The 22,816-nt window shown below is 31.9% G+C and overlaps 1 protein-coding gene across 2 annotated transcripts; it reads left to right on the plus strand.

The window, feature by feature from the left end:
- Nucleotides 1-357: 357 nt before the first annotated feature.
- Nucleotides 358-19,242, plus strand: LOC139511313 (long-chain specific acyl-CoA dehydrogenase, mitochondrial-like). Of its 2 annotated transcripts, XM_071297950.1 has the most exons (10): nucleotides 402-1,350; nucleotides 4,560-5,147; nucleotides 7,230-7,442; nucleotides 9,088-9,118; nucleotides 9,483-9,589; nucleotides 9,996-10,160; nucleotides 12,117-12,348; nucleotides 12,751-12,966; nucleotides 13,973-14,100; nucleotides 18,256-19,242. In XM_071297950.1, the coding sequence occupies exons 3-10, from the start codon at nucleotides 7,339-7,341 to the stop codon at nucleotides 18,431-18,433; spliced, it is 1,161 nt and encodes a 386-aa protein (XP_071154051.1). In that variant the 5' UTR covers nucleotides 402-1,350; nucleotides 4,560-5,147; nucleotides 7,230-7,338; the 3' UTR covers nucleotides 18,434-19,242. The 2 variants fall into 2 exon arrangements, with proteins under 2 accessions (XP_071154050.1, XP_071154051.1); XM_071297949.1 differs by lacking the exon at nucleotides 4,560-5,147 and having other exon boundaries at nucleotides 358-534; nucleotides 7,293-7,442.
- The last annotated feature ends 3,574 nt before the right edge of the window (nucleotides 19,243-22,816 follow it).

The following is a 22,816-nucleotide window of genomic DNA, read 5'->3' on the forward strand; positions in this document are numbered from 1 at the left end:
TTTTTTAGGTCTGAAAGTTACGCTTTCATTTAAGTCCGTCAGAAAATTAGTCAGAGTATAGGTCAGGCAGCAATGTGGTTATGACAAGCTTTGTCCAAAAATTTCCAGAGATAAGTTTTTATGCTCTTAAATAAATGGTGAAATCTTAATATTATAATATATCTGGTGAAGAGGAACCGTGAGGATCCTGTACCGGAAAAAATCATTAAGTTAAGTAAGTATTCAATTATGGAGATCTCGTTCTCGTTAATGGTGTAAACTGAATTCGTTGCGGTGCGTCGTTGTTTAACATTTTATATTAAGACTAGATGTTTCTGAAATGATACTGTCCAGCACTAATCTTGCTATACCTTTATCTTTTTAGAATTTTATGACCAAGATTTAAGCGTTGTCTCGACAGTGATTTACAGACGCCAGGGAGAACAACACGATGACTACGCTTGGAAAATTGACTCAAAACTTGACCCATGTCTTGAAAAACTTAAATACGACATCATGTATTTCTGCTACAGGTTTATCAAACCAACAGAAAAGGTCAATTATATAGCTAATATCACTTACGCGTATTTTCCCGCGAAACACACACACTGTGGAACAGGTCAAAGTCCAAAACTGTCAAACACGTATTACAAAAAAAAAATCTCCCAAAAAACTAACATAATTTGATCGAGCACAATTTTTTAAAAAGACATAATGCAGTAATTCTGCATTAACATGGTATTTAAATATTGTTTTAAGAAGTAAAATAACAATTATATGATGTATATAAAACTTTTTACTGTAGTAGCCACCAAATATTTTATTTACATAACTTGTCAAAAGCAGTGTTCCAGCTAGGCCGTTTTCAGAGGGGCAGCGCCCGCCCCGTGCCCTTATTACAGTCTTCAGGGTAACCTGCCTTTTTTGAAGATCGATTGTATATTATTTTGTTCGTATTGATATGATCCGCTAATTACTAAATTTTCCTGGCGAAAAATTTATGACTTTGTTTAGGACCCCAAGCTAATCAATGTTACAACTAGTGTCATAATCTGTTGTTATAGGTAATCCATATATTCATTCAAATAGAATCGGTCAGTCTGCAATTATATTTGAAGAAATGTACATACAACAATTTGGGCACAGTTTGCAATGTTTACCGTAGTTTCATGGAGAAAATATAATGACAGAAAGTTGAAAACCATAATCAACTCGTTGCAGACATCGTGTTACTTGTTTTCCATGAAATAAATAGCAAATTCACACGTATTTGTCATTGACTGCCCTCATTTTATAAGAAAATAACAAAATCAGCCGCCATATTGTTGATCATATAATTTACATCTTCTACGTACTGTTTATATTCCTCCGGTACCTCGAATGACCGAATAACACTGTTATTATCCAAATAACACATGTAATGACCGAATAACTCTTCAAATATCAATATTAACACATTTGAGTGACTTTTAAAGATATATTATTGAATAAAATTATAAAAGAAGTGTATTTTATAACCTAAAAATGATTTAAAAGTTGCAGGTAAGTTAATATTGATCATTATAAATTTATGGATATCGGTGTGTACTTCCAAGATGGCGACCAAGGAAATCGTATTGAATGAATAAAAGAAAGATTGCATATGCCTTCAAAGGAAAACGCTATGAAAATATAGTATTAAATAATTTACTGTATATACAGAGAATTGTCTAAGAGAGGGACGAAAGATACCAAAGGAACAGTCAAACTCATAAATCTAATAATTGTTTTTCAGAAAGGATTTGAAACTTTAATCAGTACATCAAAGCAATGCAATTACTCCAATCACTAATTACTTTTCATAACAATTTACTCAACATTAAATAAAATGTAATTAAGAATTTTCACATTGAGAATGTGTTGATTGCACCATTCAATGCAGTTGTTGTGGTCGTTGGGTTCACAGTGCTTGTGTCCCAATGGATGATGCATTGTTATTGGCCTGGTCAGATGTGTCTCTAAAGTTCCTGTGTAAGGACTGCTGCTTTACAGACAACAAGTATGACCTGGCCAACCGTTTATTATAAGGTATACAAATGTGAAATTGGGTTTTTATATTATTAATAGAGAACAAAACATGGTACTAGAAGAATAAAATAAAATATTTAATTTCAAAGAAGACAATCTTTCACTTAGTTTATAATATTTCATTTATTTCTTATTTCATTTAAAATGTATTAAATTTACTTAATTTAAGTTACTAAAAAATCAGAAATAAAAGTAATAAAAGGAAACTCAATTAATATTCTTCTAAAATTAGTATTTACGGTTTTTTTATTGCTACTTTCCTTTATTTTCATACATTGAATAAGTTCCAATAGTGAAATGTTCAGTACCAATTATATAATTTAAAAGTGATAATGAGTTAATTAGTCCCAATAAACAAAATAATCATTACCTCACACTTCTGTTATATTGTTAATTCGATTGTTGTTTACTGACACGTGCCCATTACATAATTAATCATTAAGAGATAATGAAATGTTTTCAGGTTGAACTGGATGAATATATTTTTTATATATATATAGTTATATAGACTTGATGATACAAGAATGTTGAGCAAAATTTGGAAATATTCGGCCCGTCGACGCAAAGGATGGACGTTCATGGTAAACAAACTGATAGAGAAGATTGATAATAGCGTAGTGTCTTGTACCAATTAGTTCATATCATATGAACTAATTGGTACAAGACACTACGCTATCTACAAAATTAGTGATGAAAATTGCAAATGAAAAACTCTCAGAATTGGACAATCAAGAGTGGCAAAAAGATATATTCAGTGACAAAGCCAACGAGATAAACGGCTATAAACTACGCACATACAGACTTTACAAAAACAATGTATCTGTGGAACCATATGTTCGGCAAAATTTAACTAGTTCGAAAAGAAGACTTATGGCTATATATATATATATGTTCCGCGCGGGTTCGTTACCGTTAGCGCTTGAAACAGGACGTTACTCCAGGCCGCCAGTACCGGTTCAAAACAGACTTTGTCAATTCTGTAATTTAAGCGAAGTTGAAACCGAAAAACATTTTCTAATGACATGTGACTTGTACAGTGATTTAAGATTTGAAATTTTTTATGAAGCTTCAAAACATATTGCTAACTTTCAAAATATTAGTATGGACGAAAAATTTATTGAAATTATGAATTGTGATACGATCCAACAACTATTATGTAAACAACTGCATAAATTTTTCACTCGAAGGAAACTGTATCTAGATATCTGATCTAAAACTTTTGTAAACAACCTTTTATCAAAGAATTAATATTTAAAAGTAAACAGCATATTTTTATTAACTAATTTATCTTGTTTAGTATTTTAAATGACAAGTCTATAAATTTAATTATGGAAATGCTCTGTCAATCACATGATTTTTAATATTTCTTTTCTTTTGTTAATTTTTTTTTTTTAAACCTGCAAATTTGCTTTTGTTAGCCAGTATTTTAAAAAGAATATTGATGAAACATTTCAATGCAATTTTTAAATGGTTATTTGTATACATGTTTATAACTTTGTAATATATTTTTACAGTGTCTCATAAGTCAATTTGTTTGGCTGGGTGTTGATTATTTTAAATATTGTATATGTTTTACTGTATATTGTTCAGCTGTTAATCAATACGTGACACTTTAATAAAAAAAAATATTTATTATTATATTTTTTAACAATTCTAAATAAAGTATTTTCGCGGACTATGACAGATAAGCCTGTGCCTTGTGCAGGATATTTTAATAGTTATAAATTTGTTACAATAAATTCTAAATAAAGTATTTTCGCGGACTATGACAGATAAGCCCGTGCCTTGTGCAGGATATCTTAATAGTTATAATTTTTTTACAATAAATTCTAAATAAAGTATTTTCGCGGACTATGACAGATAAGCCCGTGCCTTGTGCAGGATATCTTAATAGTTATAAATTTTTTTACAATAAATTCTAAATAAAGTATTTTCGCGGACTATGACAGATAGGCCCGTGCCTTGTGCAGGATATCTTAGTAGTTGTAATTTTATAGTTTTAAAGGGGCTTGGTTAACATCCATTTCTAAATTAAAAATATAATAATGTGATAAAGATAATATTTTTTTTAATAACTAAAATTAAAACAAAAATTAATTTAAACAGTTTACTATTCCATATTTTATTTGAAAAAAGGCCCACCCTCACATTGTTCATTGCCTTGAATTGGCGTGAGGGCTCCACTTTGGTGGTCTAAGATGAACACGTTGAGGGATTGTATGCAATCTTTCTTTTATTCATTATTCATTCCATACGATTTCCTTGGTCGCCATCTTGGAAGTACACTCCGATATCCATAAATTTATAATGCTCAATATTAACTTACCTGCAACTTTTAAATCATTTTTAGGTTATAAAATACATTTCTATTATAATTTTATTCAATAATATATCTTTAAAAGTCACTCAAATGTGTTAATATTGATATTTGAAGAGTTATTCGGTCATTACATGTGTTATTCGGATAATAACAGTGTTATTCGGTCATTCATGTTACCCATATTCCTCCAAAGAAGAAGCACACCTGAATAAAGAAAGATAACTCAATCTGATTTTTTCCTAGCATTGAGTAACCCACTTAACATACTTTTTGCTTAAGAATATAATGTTTAGGTATTTTGAGTTATGGGAATTTAAGTTAAAGAGGGTCTTAGTAGCAGTGTTGGTAGGGTGCCTTGGTCATCTGTAGTCTTTATTTTTAATACAAATTTTCACTGTTGCTATATCCTAACATTGTTCATTTACTGATCACAGCTGTTTTGTGCTGTATTGCCATTAAGCACAGCAGAGGTAGAAAGGTGAAACTGTTAAAGTGTGTCAGACCATAGAAACAGAATGAAGCAGGTCACCTTTCAAAACATACTGCATATAAAGCTCAACCGTGCCAAGCAATGATCTAAAAACTTGTGTGACAAGCTGCTTGAAAAGTTTTTCAGTCTAAAGTAGAAAGATAGAGTTTTATATGGGCTTATGATGTTGTTCTTGTATAACCAGTGATTCAACGAATAAACACAATGATTGATAAATATCTTTATTAAAACACATGCCCTTTTCATATTATCATATCACGTGTCAAATGTTCTTTTCAGGATTGGCACCCTGCCCTTTTGAAATCCTAGCTGGAACACTGAAAAGGCATAACTAAAATGGAAAGATAATCTTTCACAGAGTCAGGGGTGTCATTCGTAGCTGTTACCTGTTCTTCTCCTTTTGGGTTTTCAGTAGTCCTTCCTCTAGCTGAAGTTATTTACTGTTTTGGGCAGTGTGGCATATAGGAGGGGGGCAATAGGGGGTCCATTAACTTGTTAACAACACATGATTTTGGCAAAAACAGTTAACAAAAAATAAAAATTAAATTAAGTAATTCTTGCCAGCATTTTTTTTTTTTAAAGAATTTCCTTTTTAGCTCACCTGGCCCGAAGGGCCAAGTGAGCTTTTCTCATCACTTGGCGTCCGGCGTCCGTCGTCGTCCGTCGTTAACTTTTACAAAAATCTTCTCCTCTGAAACTACTGGACCAAATTAAACCAAACTTGGCCACAATCATCATTGGTGTATCTAGTTTAAAAATTGTGTCCGGTGACCCGCCCAACCAACCAAGATGGCCGCCATGGCTAAAAATAGAACATAGGGGTAAAATGCAGTTTTTGGCTTATAACTCAAAAACCAAAGCATTTAGAGCAAATCTGACATGTGGTAAAATTGTTTATCAGGTCAAGATCTATCTGCCCTGAAATTTTCAGATGAATCGGACAACCCGTTGATAGGTTGCTGCCCCTGAATTGGTAATTTTGAGAACATTTTGCTGTTTTTGGTTATTATCTTGAATATTATTATAGATAGAGATAAACTGTGAACAGCAAAAATGTTCAACAAAGTAAGATCTACAAATAAGTCAACATGACCAAAATGGTCTGTTGACCCCTTTAGAAGTTATTGCCCTTTATAGTCAATTTTTAACCATTTTTCGTAAATCTTAATTATCTTTTACAAAAATCTTCTCCTCTGAAACAACTGGACGAAATTAAACCAAACTTGGCCACAATCATCATTGGGGTATCTAGTTTAAAAATTGTGTTTGGTGATCCGGCCAACCAACCAAGATGGCCGCCATGGCTAAAAATAGAACATAGGGGTAAAACACAGTTTTTGGCTTATCACTCAAAAACCGAAGCATTTAGAGCAAATCTGACATGTAGTAAAATTGTTTATCAGGTCAAGATCTATCTGCCTTGAAATTTTGAGATGAATCGGACAACTCGTTGATAGGTTGCTGCCCCTGATTGGTAATTTTAAGGAAATTTTGCTGTTTTTGGTTATTATCTTGAATATTATTATAGATAGAGATAAACTGTAAACAGCAAAAATGTTCAGCTAAGTAAGATCTACAAATAAGTCAACATGACCAAAATGGTCTGTTGACCCCTTTAGGAGTTATTGCCCTTTATAGTCAATTTTTAACCATTTTTCGTAAATCTTAGTTATCTTTTACAAAAATCTTCTCCTCTGAAACTACTGGACCAAATTAAACCAAACTTGGCCACAATCATCATTGGTGTATCTAGTTTAAAAATTGTGTCCGGTGACCCGGCCAACCAATCAAGATGGCCGCCATGGCTAAAAATAGAACATAGGGGTAAAATGCAGTTTTTGGCTTATCACTCAAAAACTAAAACATTTAGAGCAAATCTGACATGTGGTAAAATTGCTTATCAGGTCAAGATCTATCAGCAACAACAAAAGAAAGAGAGTTTTTAACGACCTCAGCTGGCTATACAACCCTTGCACAATCAACTGAATTTTGCAGAAATCATTAATAGGATAGATTGCCCTTATATGATAATTTTTTATTACCTTTTTGGTTTTTTGGCAAAGTGGGGGGGGTTGCGCAACAACAAAACTACTTCACAACTTTCTCATTACTTTGCATTTCTTGTTAGATAAATTTTAAAAAAAATCTCCCCTGAAACAACTGTTGAATTTAAACAAACTTGGTTTAAATCACCACTAGGATATCCAGGGACCACTGTGTATGATGACCCTGCCTGCCCACATGGCTGAAATAAAACATAGGTTTCAAATGCACTTTTTAGTATCTAAACGACAGTACAACAGTTGCGTTTATCATGCAACAATTGTAAATAAAAATATCAGGTGAGCGACACAGGGTCCTTGGACCCTCTAGTTTTAATCATGTTAATATTGAATTTAAATTTGCATGATGAAAAATTATTATATATGTTTTCAGATGGACTGGAAATTTATCTCGTCCAGAAATTGCCCAAGCTGATAACATGATGGCCGTTGGGAACAGAAGAATATTTTCTGAAGAACATGACATGTTCAGAGAGAATGTCCGAAGATTTTTCCAGGAAGAAGTGCTTCCTCATCACTCAAAGTAAGATTTTATGTATGCTTGTAAATTGAAGATGGATGCATGGATGACTAGAAATACATTGTAAGGTATACTGTAAAAACATTGATTTCTGTAAAGTTAAAAATTATAGTTTATTCCATCGTACCTCAGTGACAGCATAATAGTAATAGTATGCTACTGTAGACATATTTTAATATTTCAGAAAACCTAAAAACATATTTCCATTTTAATTGCTTCCGTTCAATCTATGTTATAATTGTCTCAAATCTTTTTGAAGAGACTTTAAGTACAAAATATGTTAATGATTGAATGGAATTATAACAATAAATGTACAAGTTGAGTTACAGTACCTAAAACCACTGACAGGGTTTTAACCCTTTCAACGCTATACACGGCATATGCCGCGATGACATACGCCGTCCGCCACTGCTATTGGCGGCATATGCCGTGATGACAACGGATTTTTCATAAGGACTCTTAAAGCATTCGGTTTTCATTCCGGTCCTCTCTAATTTTTCCTTGTATGAATCGAGGATATGCAAGGTCTCATTTGCGCTTGAAATCCCGGCAATTTTTATTGTAAAATCATGCAGTAGAAGGAAAATTGAAGGAAAATAAAAACAAATATTTTGACAAATGCAAATGGCGGAAATCGGAAACGAAGCTGTAAATATGGAAATATTTCAGCATTTCTATGGCGAAACTGATGACGAGGATTAGTTAAAAGGTTTCTTGTTATCTCAATGTGTTTATTACATTCAATTCGTGTGGGAAATATGATTTGATCGATCATTACGAGATGTAGAAAAAGGGGGGAAAACGGAGGTTGACTGAAAATTTTGAGGACGGAGCCACTGATTTGTGCCATGATTACATAATACATTGTGTATGGTGCAATACGCTACGGAATCGAGCAATTGGTGTCTTCTTTATTATATGGCAGATAAAAAAAACAAAATAGATGAAGACGAAAAGTAGTTTTTATTCAAAATTCAACACAAATGTAACAAATTACACCTTTTACCTGTTAATTACCTGAAAATGCAGGTAACCTGATACAAATTTTACTGAAATAACTGCCTAACATTACAGTTCATACTCTCCTGAGCATTTATCATGCAATAACTTTTTCTGTATCTCTTACAATAAAAAAGATACAGCAGTCTGAAAAGAAATATACTGTTCTAATGAATGAACACAAAAAAAATGCAGTAGCAGCAGCCATTTTTCTATTTTTTTGTGTAGCGTTGAAAGGGTTAAACTGCCTCATTTATGTGTTTTTTACTTAGCCTTCTATTATTACATTGATCAATGGAAAAACAAAATTTGTATAGAATTAAAAAAAGTAAAACTCAAAACACTTTAATACATGTATTTGGATAACAGGTAAAAAGTAAAATATACTTAAATGCACCATACCAATGAATGTCTAGGGTTAATGAGCTCAAATTCATTATATCTTATTTGATGATTTAGAAACAAGTCAATATCTTCCATGGTTCTTCCGAATAGATGTCATACAATCAGACATGCCCATCTAATTTATTTGGATTTCCCTTCAGTGGTGTTATCCATTACTAAGGGAATTGCAGATTTTTAAGATAACTCCCATTTGTCATGCTGTAATTTGTAGGACTATTAATATTAACCTTATCTTTTTATTCAGATGGGAAAAAGAAGGACAACTCAGCAGAGAGGTTAGTTTTTGAATATAAAGTTGTTAAAAACAAACATATTTACAGGCTTGGCACAGTTTTGTCCTGTAAATATAAATATATAACACATTTTACCCTTCCATCCATAATTTTATCTTCTTATGTAAGAGAAATGTACTAACTTCCTGTCCACTTCTATTACCCAATGGAAAAAATCATGTGGTGTCTAAATCTCCCATAGATTGCTTCTCAAAATAGACTTTACTTGTAAACTACATGTAGTTAGGCATAAGAAAAAATGTGATAAAGATTGATGAATTGTTCTTAATATTGACACATATACCAATTAGATAAACAAAACCTAAATTGTTAACCTCCCAGCTATAACATTTTGGCTGTTGTTTAGGTTTGGGAGAAAGCTGGAGCCAATGGATTACTAGGAGTGAACACACCTGAGAAGTTTGGTGGTGTTGGCGGAGATGTTCTGTCAACTGCTATCACATGGGAGGAACAGTAAGTCATCAATCATACAACGAAGGCTACACATGACAAAACAAAACTTAGGTTGTTGCAGACTTTTCTATCAAATACAGCATGTTCATTTATTTAAAAGGGTACTGATTTTCATGAATAACTTTGCATTGATCTACACCATATTTATTTTTTTAATTTTCTTTATTAAGATTAATTTATCAGACTGACACAAGTAAATGATGGAATGAAGCCAAGATCCTCAAATTACTTACAGAATACAAATGATATAACCAAATAAAGAAATTTTTCTTTTTCAAGAAAGGGCCAATTATTTCATCACAATCGAGAAAATAAGGAGATGAGTAAACTGAGAGTTCATGAACTCATTCTCCTGTCAAAGATAATGTCTTAAATCTTGTTGTAATATATGTTTATTGGTTTACAGGATGTATGTAAATTGTTCAGGTCCTGGTTTTACTCTACATTCTGATATTGTGATGCCCTATATAACACATTACGGTACACCAGAACAAGTAGAGAAGTTTATACCCAGAATGGTAGCAGGAACATGTATTGGTGCCATAGCTATGTCAGAACCAGGGGCAGGAAGGTAAGCAGAAAAAAAATATCTTGCAGCAAAATTAAAGTTGATAATATTACATGTACATTTTTGCAATTTTAAGAAGAGCTGCACTACATTGTGCATCCAGCTGTCAACGTATATCTGTTCCGCCTAACAGAAGTTCCAATGGAAACTTCGTTATAAACATTGTCATAATATCTATTCCTGTTGGAACAAATATTCTATACCATTTATTCCATTAGGAACATATACTGTAATATTTATTCCTGTGGAAATAATATTCCAGAATATATTTTCCTTTTGGAACTTATATTATGAAGGAACTTATATTCCGTGACACTGCACTATACCATATTTTGAAAATGTTGCAGGATTAGACATTTACAATTTTTCCACAACTGCAAAAATCGAAAATTGTTTGGTCGTATATTGGTATTACGTTGGCGTCGTCTGATGACATTTGGTTTTCGCACTCTAACTTTAGTAAAAGTAAATAGAAATCTATAAAATTTAAACACAAAGTTTATGACCATAAAAGGAAGGTTGGGATTGATTTTGTGTGTTTTTGGTCCCATCAGTTTAGGAATTAGGGGCCAAAAAGGGCCCAAATAAGCATTTTTTTGGTTTTCGCACAATAACTTTAGTAAAAGTAAACAGAAATCTATGAAATTTTAACATTAAGTCTATGACCACAAAAGGAAGGTTGGGAATGATTTTTGGAGTTTTAGTCACAACAGTTTAGGAATTGGGGGCCAAAAAACAGGTCCCAAATAAGCATTTTTTTTTGGTTTTTGCACAATAACTTTAGTATAAATTAATAGAAATCTATGAAATTTTAACACAAGGTTTATGACCACAAAAGGAAGGTTTGGATTGATTTTGGGAGTTTTGGTCCCAACAAATTAGGGGCCAAAAGGGTCCAAAATTAAACTTGGGGTTCTTTGATATGCCAAATCTAACCGTGTTTTCAGATTCTTAATTTTTTGTCCTGTTTTCAAATTGGTCTACATTAAGGTCCAAAGGGTCCAAAATCAAACTTAACTTGATTTTAACAAAAATTGAATTCTTGGGGTTCTTTGAGATGCTGAATCTAAACATGTACTTAGATTTTTTATTATTGGCCCAGTTTTCAAGTTGGTCCAAATCGGGGTCCAAAATTATTATGTTAAGTATTGTGCAAAGGCAAGAAATTTTCAATTGCACAGTATTGTGCAATAGCAAGAAATCTTCAAAGCTGCGCCCTGCAGAGCATCTGGTTGTTATTATGAAGGAACCTGTTTAGTGTCAAAACTACTATAAAAAAAAGTCCGTTTGATTTCTATAAATCTTCAAAAATTAATTCTTAAAAACTAATTTTTACTAATAAATATTTTCTTTCTTCATGTGTGTTAATGTATGATATATACAAACTCTGACTATGAATATCATTATTTTGAACCAGTAATCAAAAAAGTTACTCATTGGCTCTCTATGTTACTTCTATTTTTTTAATACAAAATACTCAATGGAGTAAGTATGAGTAGTGTAACAGCCTTCCATTCAAAAAAAACATTAGACATGTGCTTTAAACCTGTTTTATTGTACTATGTGACTTTACTCATTTAAATAACTCTGGTCATGTGATTACTGAGTTTTCTGTTTGCATGCTTTTGTATTTCTCATTACATACAGAAAGCTCAGTAATCACATGACCAGAATTAAAGTCACATGGTACAATAAAACAGGTTTAAAGCACATGTCTAATGTTTTTGTTTTGAATGGAAGGCTGTTTATAGATTTATAGAAATCAAACGGACTATAAAATTAACACTTGTTTGGCCCATAAAATTAAAAATTCACTGGATAGAATGTTGGCTATTATAATTTTTAATGTTCCAGAGAAATTATGTTCCGTCCAGTTATATAAACAGGTGTACACTAAGTACTGATCTAAGCATAAGAAACACCAAGAGCACTTAAAATTGGAATTATATATTTTTTCAGTGATCTTCAAGGTATCAGGACCAATGCCAAGCAGGATGGTGATGACTGGATATTAAATGGCAGTAAAGTCTTTATAACCAATGGTTGGATGGCAGATGTGGTTATAGTCGTAGCTATCACAAATCCTACTGCCAAATCTGCTGCACATGGAATCAGTCTGTTTCTGGTCGAGGAAGGCATGAAAGGATTTGTTAAAGGAAGGAAACTGGAGAAGATTGGTTTTAAAGCTCAGGTATAAAGATAAGGAGATGTAGTATGTTTGATAATGGGACAACTATCCACCTGACATGGATGTTAGTAGCTTTAGGTCATTAAACAACCTTCAACGTTTAACATGCTCCTGACTTGAACAGGCAAAAAAAGAATGTGGTAGGGTTATATTTGTTTGTGAATACTTAATACCTCCTCCTTACCTGTGAGAGTGATGTAAGAACATATGGAATTGATTGAATTATTGATGCATATGATGAAAAACTGAATTAATCTTTGCTACAAGAACTGGAATAATGGGATAGCTTATTTATATTGAAGATAAAAAAAAAATTGATGTAATTAAAAACTTACAGATATTTATTTTATTAGGTAAAAAAGAGTACAGAAGAAAATTAATGAAAATTTTTTTGATTTCTTCTAGGACACTGCTGAGTTATTTTTTGAAGATATTCGATTACCAAAATCAGCCTTACTAGGAGAGGCAAACAAAGGTTTCTACTACCTCATGCAAGAATTACCTCAGGAAAGACTTCTTATCGGTGCTATGGGACTTGCTTCATGTGAATTTATGTTTGAAGAAACAAGAAATTATGTTAAAACAAGGAAGGCCTTTGGTAAAACATTGAGTCACTTACAGGTAAGAAAGTTCAAGGGAGATAATACATAATTAAAACTTATAATCTCCCATTTATGCCAACTGGACCCTGAAAAACTTTTCTTAAACTTTTTTTTTTTATGCCCCACCTACGATAGTAGAGGGGCATTATGTTTTCTGGTCTGTGCGTCCGTCTGTCCGTTCGTCCGTCCGTCTGTCTGTTCGTCCGTCTGTCCCGCTCCAGGTTAAAGTTTTTGGTCAAGGTAGTTTTTGATGAAGTTGAAGTGCAATCGACTTCAAACTTAGTACACATGTTCCCTATGATATGATCTTTCTAATTTTAATGCCAAATTAGAGTTTTTACCCCAATTTCACGGTCCACTGAACAAGGAAAATGATAGTGCGAGTGGGGCATTCGTGTACTGAGGACACATTCTTGTTTGCAATATTTTGATATGCGGGAAAAGATTTGAAGAAAAAAAATATGTTAACCTTTGTAAATTGTTAAAGTATTTTTTTTTATTTTGGGAATTCTATATTCATATTTTCATAGTTAACAATTTTTATAAGAAATTGATTTACACCAATTCTTTCTGTAATACAATTTGAATGGAAAGTTAGAAAATAACAGTTTAAGTAAATTATTAAAATTTTCAGGAACTAAGAAATAATATACAACAAAGATTTCAATAATTGTACAAGTTATAATGCAATTTTGTTAGAAGTCCATTGAATTAAGATTTCTTATAACATTAGCTTCTTTATTGCAGAATAAGGTTTAGTTTAAAAAAATGTCTGCCTCAAATGGCACAGAAAATAGGAAAAGCATAAAATCATTTTATTGTGACCTGATAATTTTGTTTATTTAACATGCTTGATAAATTAGGCATTTAGCAGAGAATGCTGTATATAGAATATTTTTGATCAGACATTTTTGTAAATAGCCAAATAAATACTTTTGACTAACTTTTAATAAAGATAGTACAGAAATATTTCCTTTTGTCTAATCAGTTTGAATTACAATAAATAAATTTATGTTTAATTTCAGACAATGCAACATAAACTAGCAGAGTTGAAGACAGAGATCAGTGTAGGAAGAGCTTTTATGGACAATTGTTTAGAGATACATAATGAAAAAGGACTGGATAATGTCATGGCTTCAATGGCTAAATATTGGTAAGACACCATATGAAACTGGTGATGAAATTTCTACTTGACCCTAGGTCCATTTAAGATCATTTAAATCACAGCTTACCACTAAAACTGGTGCTAAAAAGTTCTAGTAGAGACAGTATATTATTGGTCTAATTGATTCAGTTGATACTATATTTCTTTACTTCCTATTGAAATTACGAGGCGTTATATTGGTCACCAATTTATTTTCAAGATAAAAGAAGTTAACAGGAAAAAAATAATAATTGCAAATAAACTATATGGAGGTGAAATGTATTGGTGGATATGAAATAAATATGATCATATGGTTTCTCAGAGGTAAACATGGTTTTTAGAATCTTTTTTTCAAAATTTGATATATCATGCACCAAACAATAGAAAAACCATAAGACTTTGTGTAAGTTACCATGACCCAGATTGGTTACTATAGGGAAAAAACCTTGTGGTACATCAAAATAAATAGTTCTGCTGTCTACAATCCTAAAAAGAACAAAAAAATGGGTTATTGCAATGAAGTAGGAAATGGTTCACATGAAAATAATTTTTGAACTCATTGCCACAATTATTTTTTTTAAATCAATACAGAAAATTATCTACCTTAATTCTACATGGTATTTTAAAAATGCCATGTACGGTTTCCTTTTGTTTACTTTGGTTTATAGTATGCATCTTATCAAGTGAACAGCAAATTTTCTCCCTTGAAAGTTGTATTCTATCAAGTGAACAGCAAATTATCTCCCTTGAAAGTTGTATTCTATCAAGTGAACAGCAAATTATCTCCCTTGAAAGTTGTATTCTATCAAGTGAACAGCAAATTATCTCCCTTGAATGTTGTATTGGCCCGAGACCACAATTAATTCTCCTATCATTTCTTTATAACGTTTTGTCGCATTAAAAAAAATTGAATTGTTCTTTTTGTCTAATTTTTTGTGTGAGTAATGTACAGTTCAAGTCCCAAAACATATGCAATTTTCAGAAAAATTGCATGTTTACATCATACAAATTTGGCCAATACACATCCATACCCCTATAGGCAAGTCAAGAGATGTTCCGAAAAGTGTAAATATAACCTTTTTGCACCTGGCCTAATCACTCTTTCCTTATTAAAATCAGTTAAAATAAAACATCCAAAAGTTTATTTCAGCTCTCTTCTTTCATTCCCACCCCAGAAAAGCTAAGAAATGAATGAGAAAGGGAAAGAAAAAAAATAAAGAAAAAATACACTATAATTAAAGGGAACTATATTCGTGAACAACGAAAAGCGGGGTCATTAATTGTGGTCTTGGGCCTATTAGGGGCCAAAAACTTGACCAATTCCAATAAAACTTGGCATGATTTAAGCTTAGTGTTTTATGAGTCAGTTTACAAAGTTTCATAGCCATATGATATATATTTTAGAAAATGTGATATTTTTTATATCTCAACTTTGGTTGCTGAATTATGACGTATAGATAGAAAAATTTCAACTTTCAAATTTTGGCTTCAAAAATCCCCCCAAAACACCAAATTGCACTTTTTTATGTCTCAATGTATAAGATATTATCTATTCAAAGTAAAGGATAGCATACTTAATGTATGAGACTTATAAAAATTTGACAAAAGTTAATTTTATATGTGCCTATGCCAAAAAATAGAGGTTTTCAAATGAAGCGAGGCCTTATATGAAATGTAATATTTTCCACTTACAACAATTTTCTGAAGTTGTTAAGTTAAAACAAAACATTTAACATATCATAAATATTCTTTTCATGTAAATATAAGTTTCAAATAGTATAACACATGAGTTTTACTTGGTCTTAAGCAATGTCAAGCTTAAAATAACAAGTTGTCAATTTAGGCCGTTCCCTGTATTTCCATATTTAATTGCATATAAATGATATTGGAGATGGAAATATGCTTCTTTTTGCCCAAATCCTTGCTAAGATATGATCAAATATGAAGCATGGATGTAACAAGACTGTTGCTTTTAACTATATATGTAGACAGTATGGTCTGAAGCAAAGTTTTTTCAATTTACTGTTTAAAACCTGCATGAAATTTCAGTCTTAAAATGCCAATATTTTAACCACCAGCCATCCAAAAGAAGAAAATAAAGGTATTCTGTGAAACAGACAAGTTTGAACAACCAGTAATAAGTGCTTTTGATATAGATTCAGTGCAATCTGTTTAAAGAAATACAATTTTTAAGTGCATAGAACTTCATATTTCACTTGCTTCGTACGGACCGCTAGACCTAGACTATTAAAACAGCACATTTTGCACTCTTTTTATGCTTTTATCCACCTTTCTTTATGTTCAGAGTTCACAAATGAGTAAAACACATGAAATAAATACCACAAACACAAATAGATATCAGAAAAAAAATGTCAGAGAAAAATTAAGAATGCTGCTTTTGCAAAAATATTGAAAAAAGTGAAAAAGCTACTTTTTGGGCATATTAGCTGAAAAGTGACTTTTTTTACAAATTTCTATCAAATAAAAGTGGAAACCATTTCTTCTCATATAGTTTGACAAATAAATACCAATAGATCATTCAGAGAAGTTGTCAAAGTATAAATTCAAAATTTGCTGAAATGCACCTCTTAGGCCCGAGACCACAATTAATTCTCCTATCATTTCTTTATAACGTTTTGTCGCATTAAAAAAAATTGAATTGTTCTTTTTGTCTAATTTTTTGTGTGAGTAATGTACAGTTCAAGTCCCAAAACATATGCAATTTTCAGAAAAATTGCATGTTTACATCATACAAATTTGGCCAATACACATCCATACCCCTATAGGCAAGTCAAGAGATGTTCCGAAAAGTGTAAATATAACCTTTTTGCACCTGGCCTAATCACTCTTTCCTTATTAAAATCAGTTAAAATAAAACATCCAAAAGTTTATTTCAGCTCTCTTCTTTCATTCCCACCCCAGAAAAGCTAAGAAATGAATGAGAAAGGGAAAGAAAAAAAATAAAGAAAAAATACACTATAATTAAAGGGAACTATATTCGTGAACAACGAAAAGCGGGGTCATTAATTGTGGTCTTGGGCCTATTCTATCAAGTGAATAGCAAATTATCTCCCTTGAAAGTTGTATTCTATCAAGTGAACAGCAAATTATCTCCCTTGAAAGTTGTATTCTATCAAGTGAACAGCAAATTATCTCCCTTGAAATTTGTATTCTATCAAGTGAACAGCAAATTATCTCCCTTGAAAGTTGTATTCTATCAGATTGAAATAAACAATTAATTTCTCCATAGGCTACAATGATAGCCTTTTTTGAGATACAGACTTTAGAAAGTTGATTTTTTGAACGAAACTTGCAAAAATTACAGAAAAGTTATTCAGACAGTATATTTTGGTCCAAAAAATATAGGTTCATGTTGCTTTTCTTAACGTATTTTGTACTTATCTCCTATGTCTATCAATTTTGCACTTAAAAAAACGTGTCCTGTCCTAGCGTTGAAAAGACATCTCATTTCTGTTAGGGCTAAGGAAAATATTTTGTTTGACCTATGATATAATGCAGAATGCACAAAGTCTCTAAATAATAAAAAAATACGGGTGCACATATCAACCAATCAGAACTAGCCATACTCTTAATTCTGAATACCATGTTATGCTCATAAAATGGCTGTGCCCATACAATCTAATGGTGTATTGTAACCATCAAGTGAACAGCAAATTATCTCCCTTGAAAGTTGTATTCTATCAAGTGAATAGCAAATTATCTCCCATGGCTAAAAAACAATAGCTCGACACTTTATTAAAGTTTACATCCTTTATCTGGATACTACTTCAAATAAACTTGTATAATTTTTATAAATACCAGGAAGAAAATATTGTGAATATTGTACAAAAGATTTACAGTTTATTCTGAAACTACAAAAATATAGATTTTTAGATTTTGAAGGCTTTATTTGTATGTAATTTATCCTGAATTTTTGTAATTTTTCAAATTCTCATTTATATTAACACAGAAATTTCTGAATTTACATAATATGATCTCTTTTATAAGGTTATATCAACAAAGACGCATAAAATAAAAGTGTCTGAGCCATGAACAACATCAATTGGTTGTTACTCAGTATGTTGTTCTGTTTCAATTTCATGGCCCTAAAGGGAATTATGAATATTAACTCTCTAATAATATTATATTTTACTATTTTAATAGGGCATCAGATTTACAAAACAGTGTGGCAACAAGATGTTTGCAGATGCATGGAGGCTGGGGTTACATGTGGGAGTATCCTATTGCACGAGCCTTTGTTGATGCCAGAGTTCAACCTATCTATGGTGGAAGTAATGAAATAATGAAAGAACTTATAGCCAGAAGTATTGTTAGTAACTGAAGACAGAGAATTTGAAGTGTTGTGACAATCTTTTGTTAACATTTGAATGAATCACTTGCCAGGGATAATTCATTGGATGGTCTGCTACATATACTATTTATAAACTTATAAAAGTTGGGAGCTTGTATTAAATAAACAAATATATCCTTCATATCAATAAATTTAAAGAAGACTTTTGGCATGTTAGCTATTAATATCTAGTATATTACACTTATGATTGATTGTATACTATTGATAAATATTTTATGGTCAAAATATGAGTATATTTAAATCAGAATAACAGATATATTTAACTTTAGAATAACTAAACTTTTTATGGAACAAGTTTATAAAATATTGGTTAAACCTAAAAGATATGCATAAACACCTGTAAATTTTAATCAGGGAAGGCACTTTGAGAAACTTTTATGTTGAAATTGCAGGTTAAATATTACAATTTCCTCTTAAGATAAGTAACATATTTTTTGTCGTCAACATATTGTGTAATTTAAATGAATTAACCAATAGATTCTCTGTGTTCTGATCAATTATAAACGATGGGAACAGTGTTCCTAATTTCTGATACTTATAATCAGAGTTATTAGTTTATATATCCTAGAAAATTGTTACAAACTAATGTTACTTTATCTGTGATAGTCATCCTCTATTTTCTACATGCATTCTATTTCACTTCATAATATTTATATAGTGGTACAAAGCCAGACTCTTAATACTACAGTGTTTGTTAAACAATTGTATTTTGAGATGAAAATATAATTTATGTTACCTGTAATTATTCTTTAAAAGAAAATACAGAAAATTATGAATTCGTTCTTGTGTTTTTGTTTTTGAACCAGGGCATATATATTAGTACAATGTATATGGGTATTAATGAATGTGTAAATAACTGATGCATATTTAGAATTTGATATTTAATATATGGCATTATCATCATGAATCTTTTAAAATACATGTATCAGTCATCTTAAGAAACAATATTTTAAGTTATTTCATGAATGTGCTTTATAGTGTACCATTGATAGTTTGTAAGTTATTGTATATGGTTCCACTTATTTTAAGTTAGAAATGATAAAGCTGATGATAGACCAATTCCATCCAAGTTTCAGATCCATTTACATTGCTCATCTTGCATATTTTAAGGTGGTACCCAACACTTTCACTAAAATTAATTTGGCTCGTTTAATTTTCATAAAATTTTGTCAAAGTATTTTCTTTGACCCTTTAACAAAAATAAAAAAAATTCTAAAATTTTGAACCAACCGTTTTGTCAGTAAAATTACACTGGTTATATAGCGATTTGACAAACACCAATTTTGATCATTGAGATGCTTAATATTCCTTTTACAACACAGCGTAATTAAAACGTTTAGCTGACTTTACAGAGTTATCTCCCTGTAGTGTTAGGTACTACCTAAAGGTTGGACCTTCTATGTCATAATTTTTTTCATTTGACTAAATATCTTGGACAAAATAACTGGATTTATTATTTCCCATAAATTCATACAATTACATACATATAAAAAAGAAGATGTGGTATGATTGCCAATGAGACAACTCTCCAGTCTATCTAAAGGTTCTTTATTATGCTCCTAAGAAAGATTTGAGTGGAGCATATAGACAATACAGTAATTTTCTGTTTGTGTCTGTCTGAAACAATTTCCAGATAAAAAGATGATGGTTTATATGGAAAAGAGGGACGGAAGATACCAAAGGGACAGTCAAACTCATAAATCTAAAACAAACCGACAACGCCATGGCTAAAAATGAAAAGGACAAACAATCAACAGCACACACAAAACAACATAGAAAACTAGAGAATAAACAACACAAACCCCATCAAAGAACATGGGGTGATCTCAGGTGCTCTGGAAGGGTAAGCAGATCCTGCTCCACATGTGCTTATGTGATAATAAATCCGGTAAATAGTCTAATTCGGTAGGTCACATTCATGAAAGGGAATGGGATTGTAGTTACGACGTAAGGAACATATCCGATATCATTTGTGAAACGGTTATTCCATAACGGTCAACCAACTCATGATGGCGTCCGTAAAATTTACAAACGGATGATTTCAACTTCACCATTTGGAACTCTTGGTTTAATAGCTTCCTTGTGAGCAGCAACCCTCTATCAAGAAAATCCTGATAGGAAATGCAAGCATGGGAATATCGTATCAATTGGGAGATATATACCCTGTATGCAGGTGCTGCTGAAATGTAGCTACTTAGAAATGGAAAGTTCACAATTGGAAAGATGAAATCATCTCTTTTTGTCGTAAAGTTTTGTTTTCAACCGACCCTCATTGTCAATTTCTAGATGTAAGTCAAGATATGAGGCCGACTTAACTGTATCTGTAGTATCCTTTATCTCTAGCTCGATTGGATAGATGCGTTCCACATAGTCACCAAATTTTGAATTATTTAGTGAAAGAACATCATCTATGTAGCGAAAAGTAGAGTTAAAGGACATTGCTAACTTCTTATCTTTCTTCTTAAGAAGTTCCTGCATGAAGTCAGCCGCATAATAATAAAGAAACAAGTCGGCAAGTAGAGGGGCACAGTTTGTTCCCATTGGAAGGCCGACAGTCTGTTGAAAAACATGTCCTCCGAACGTAACAAATATGTTGTCAACCAGAAATTAAGCATCTTGATAATATCAGTTTCAGAGAATTTTTTGTTCGAATCAGAGTGATCTTTTACAAAGTAGGATTTATCCCTCCCTAAGACAAGATACTTGTATCTACGTTGGCCATTCTTTTTTACGAAGCAAAGGATTACCAACTCTTTCAATTTGTCTTTTAGTTTGGAATGTGGAATACTAGTGTAAAGAGTAGAAAAGTCAAATGTTTTAATACTGTTACAAGATGAAAGAGAGTTAGATTGTATGTACTCTAAAAGATCTTTGGAATTTTTAAGTATCCACATCTGATTCACGCCCCCTCTAGAATAGGCAGTTTCACAATAACTTTGAAGCCTGTCTTTGATTGCTGATAAAATAGATGATAATTTCGTAAAGGGGTTTCGTGGAGCACTTGGAAGACCCAGCAATATACCGTTGTTTGTAAGGACACTTATGTAGTTTAGGTATCCAATATAGTGATGGCAGATCCAGTTCTTCATCTTTGGTTGAAATTCAAAAGGAACACAGAACAGACCTATGATTATCCAGGATTTCCTCTTTGGTAAGTGTCGTTATGGTATATGTTGAGTTTCCAAGTGAATTGTCAATACCTAATTCGTTTATCAAGCAGTTACTGTAATGAGTTTTACACACAAAAACGATGTTGTTTGGGGCTTTATCTGCGGGTACAACAACATATTTGTCATTGAGGTAGGAAAGGTGTTTTGCAACATTTGGATCTTTAAAGATTGACGTAGCATGGGCATTGATAGACCCATTCAGTTTCATAATTCTGAACTTATAATTGTTTTACAAAAAAACACTTGCAATGAAATGCAGGGTCAATTTTGATTTCCACTGTTGCTGCTAAAACTATTCAGAGATACTTCCCTTGCATTGTCTTCAAGACTGCTTGAGTAATCAAGTGGATAAACCTCGTGTATAGTATAAATAAAGTTCATATAGCTGGCAAAACCCCTTAATGTAGAGCGATAGAAAACATAACTAATCTTACATTTTGATATCACCGAAATTTGTAGAAAAATCATGATTCCATAATTCAATTTTTTGTTATGACCAGGGCCTGTTTTAATCCAAATACTGCAAATTTAATTTTAACCACAACATCTAAATTCAAATGTGTAAATCGACATCATTAACATTACACAAATCTTGAATTCTTTATAGATTTAGCCGAAATGTGTTTAAATGTCTGAAGTCCTTTTTGTCAATATAAATAATTTAATACGACATCAAAACTACAATCTTGCATCATGATATATACAATAATTCAATTGGTGTATAAGGTATTTTGATCGGAGTCACCTAGAATTGTTTCGCCCAGTAGCAAAAAGCATGGCAGGGTTGGGCTTTTGCTAAGGCAAGACGGTAAATTACATGCCTTGTGTAAAGTGAATTGCACACTTTTATGCACCTTAAAGAAACACATCAACAACAGTTACTCTTTGATGTGTTTGTACGTATATGTGAAGCAGTTCCATGCTATAATGATCTATAATGCATGGCAATATGTTTGTCCCTATCCAACAACAATCCGATCAAAGAGCAAAACACAGCCCAAGGCCGCCAATGGGTCTTCGACACAAGAAAATCCTACACTCTGAGCTGGACTTCACTTGGCCCCTAAACATTAATATGTAATGGTTCAACGAAAATGGACGTTGCACTTAACTCTGAAATATTTAAATGAACCAAAATATAAAAAACAAGAATGTGTTCATAGTACACGGATGCCCACTTTCA

This window comes from Mytilus edulis, chromosome 2 (genome assembly GCF_963676685.1).
Source record: "Mytilus edulis chromosome 2, xbMytEdul2.2, whole genome shotgun sequence".
Taxonomy (NCBI): Eukaryota; Metazoa; Mollusca; class Bivalvia; order Mytilida; family Mytilidae; genus Mytilus; species Mytilus edulis.

What these genes read in the sequence shown, in the direction of transcription:
- LOC139511313 (XM_071297949.1), top strand. Translation starts at nt 431, where the DNA reads ATGACTACGCTTGGAAAATTGACTCAAAACTTGACCCATGTCTTGAAA. An exon ending in TCAGAACCAGGGGCAGGAAG is followed by an intron (nt 10,161 to 12,116) that starts GTAAGCAGAAAA and finishes ATATTTTTTCAG; the next exon opens with TGATCTTCAAGGTATCAGGA. An exon ending in GCTTCAATGGCTAAATATTG is followed by an intron (nt 14,101 to 18,255) that starts GTAAGACACCAT and finishes CTATTTTAATAG; the next exon opens with GGCATCAGATTTACAAAACA.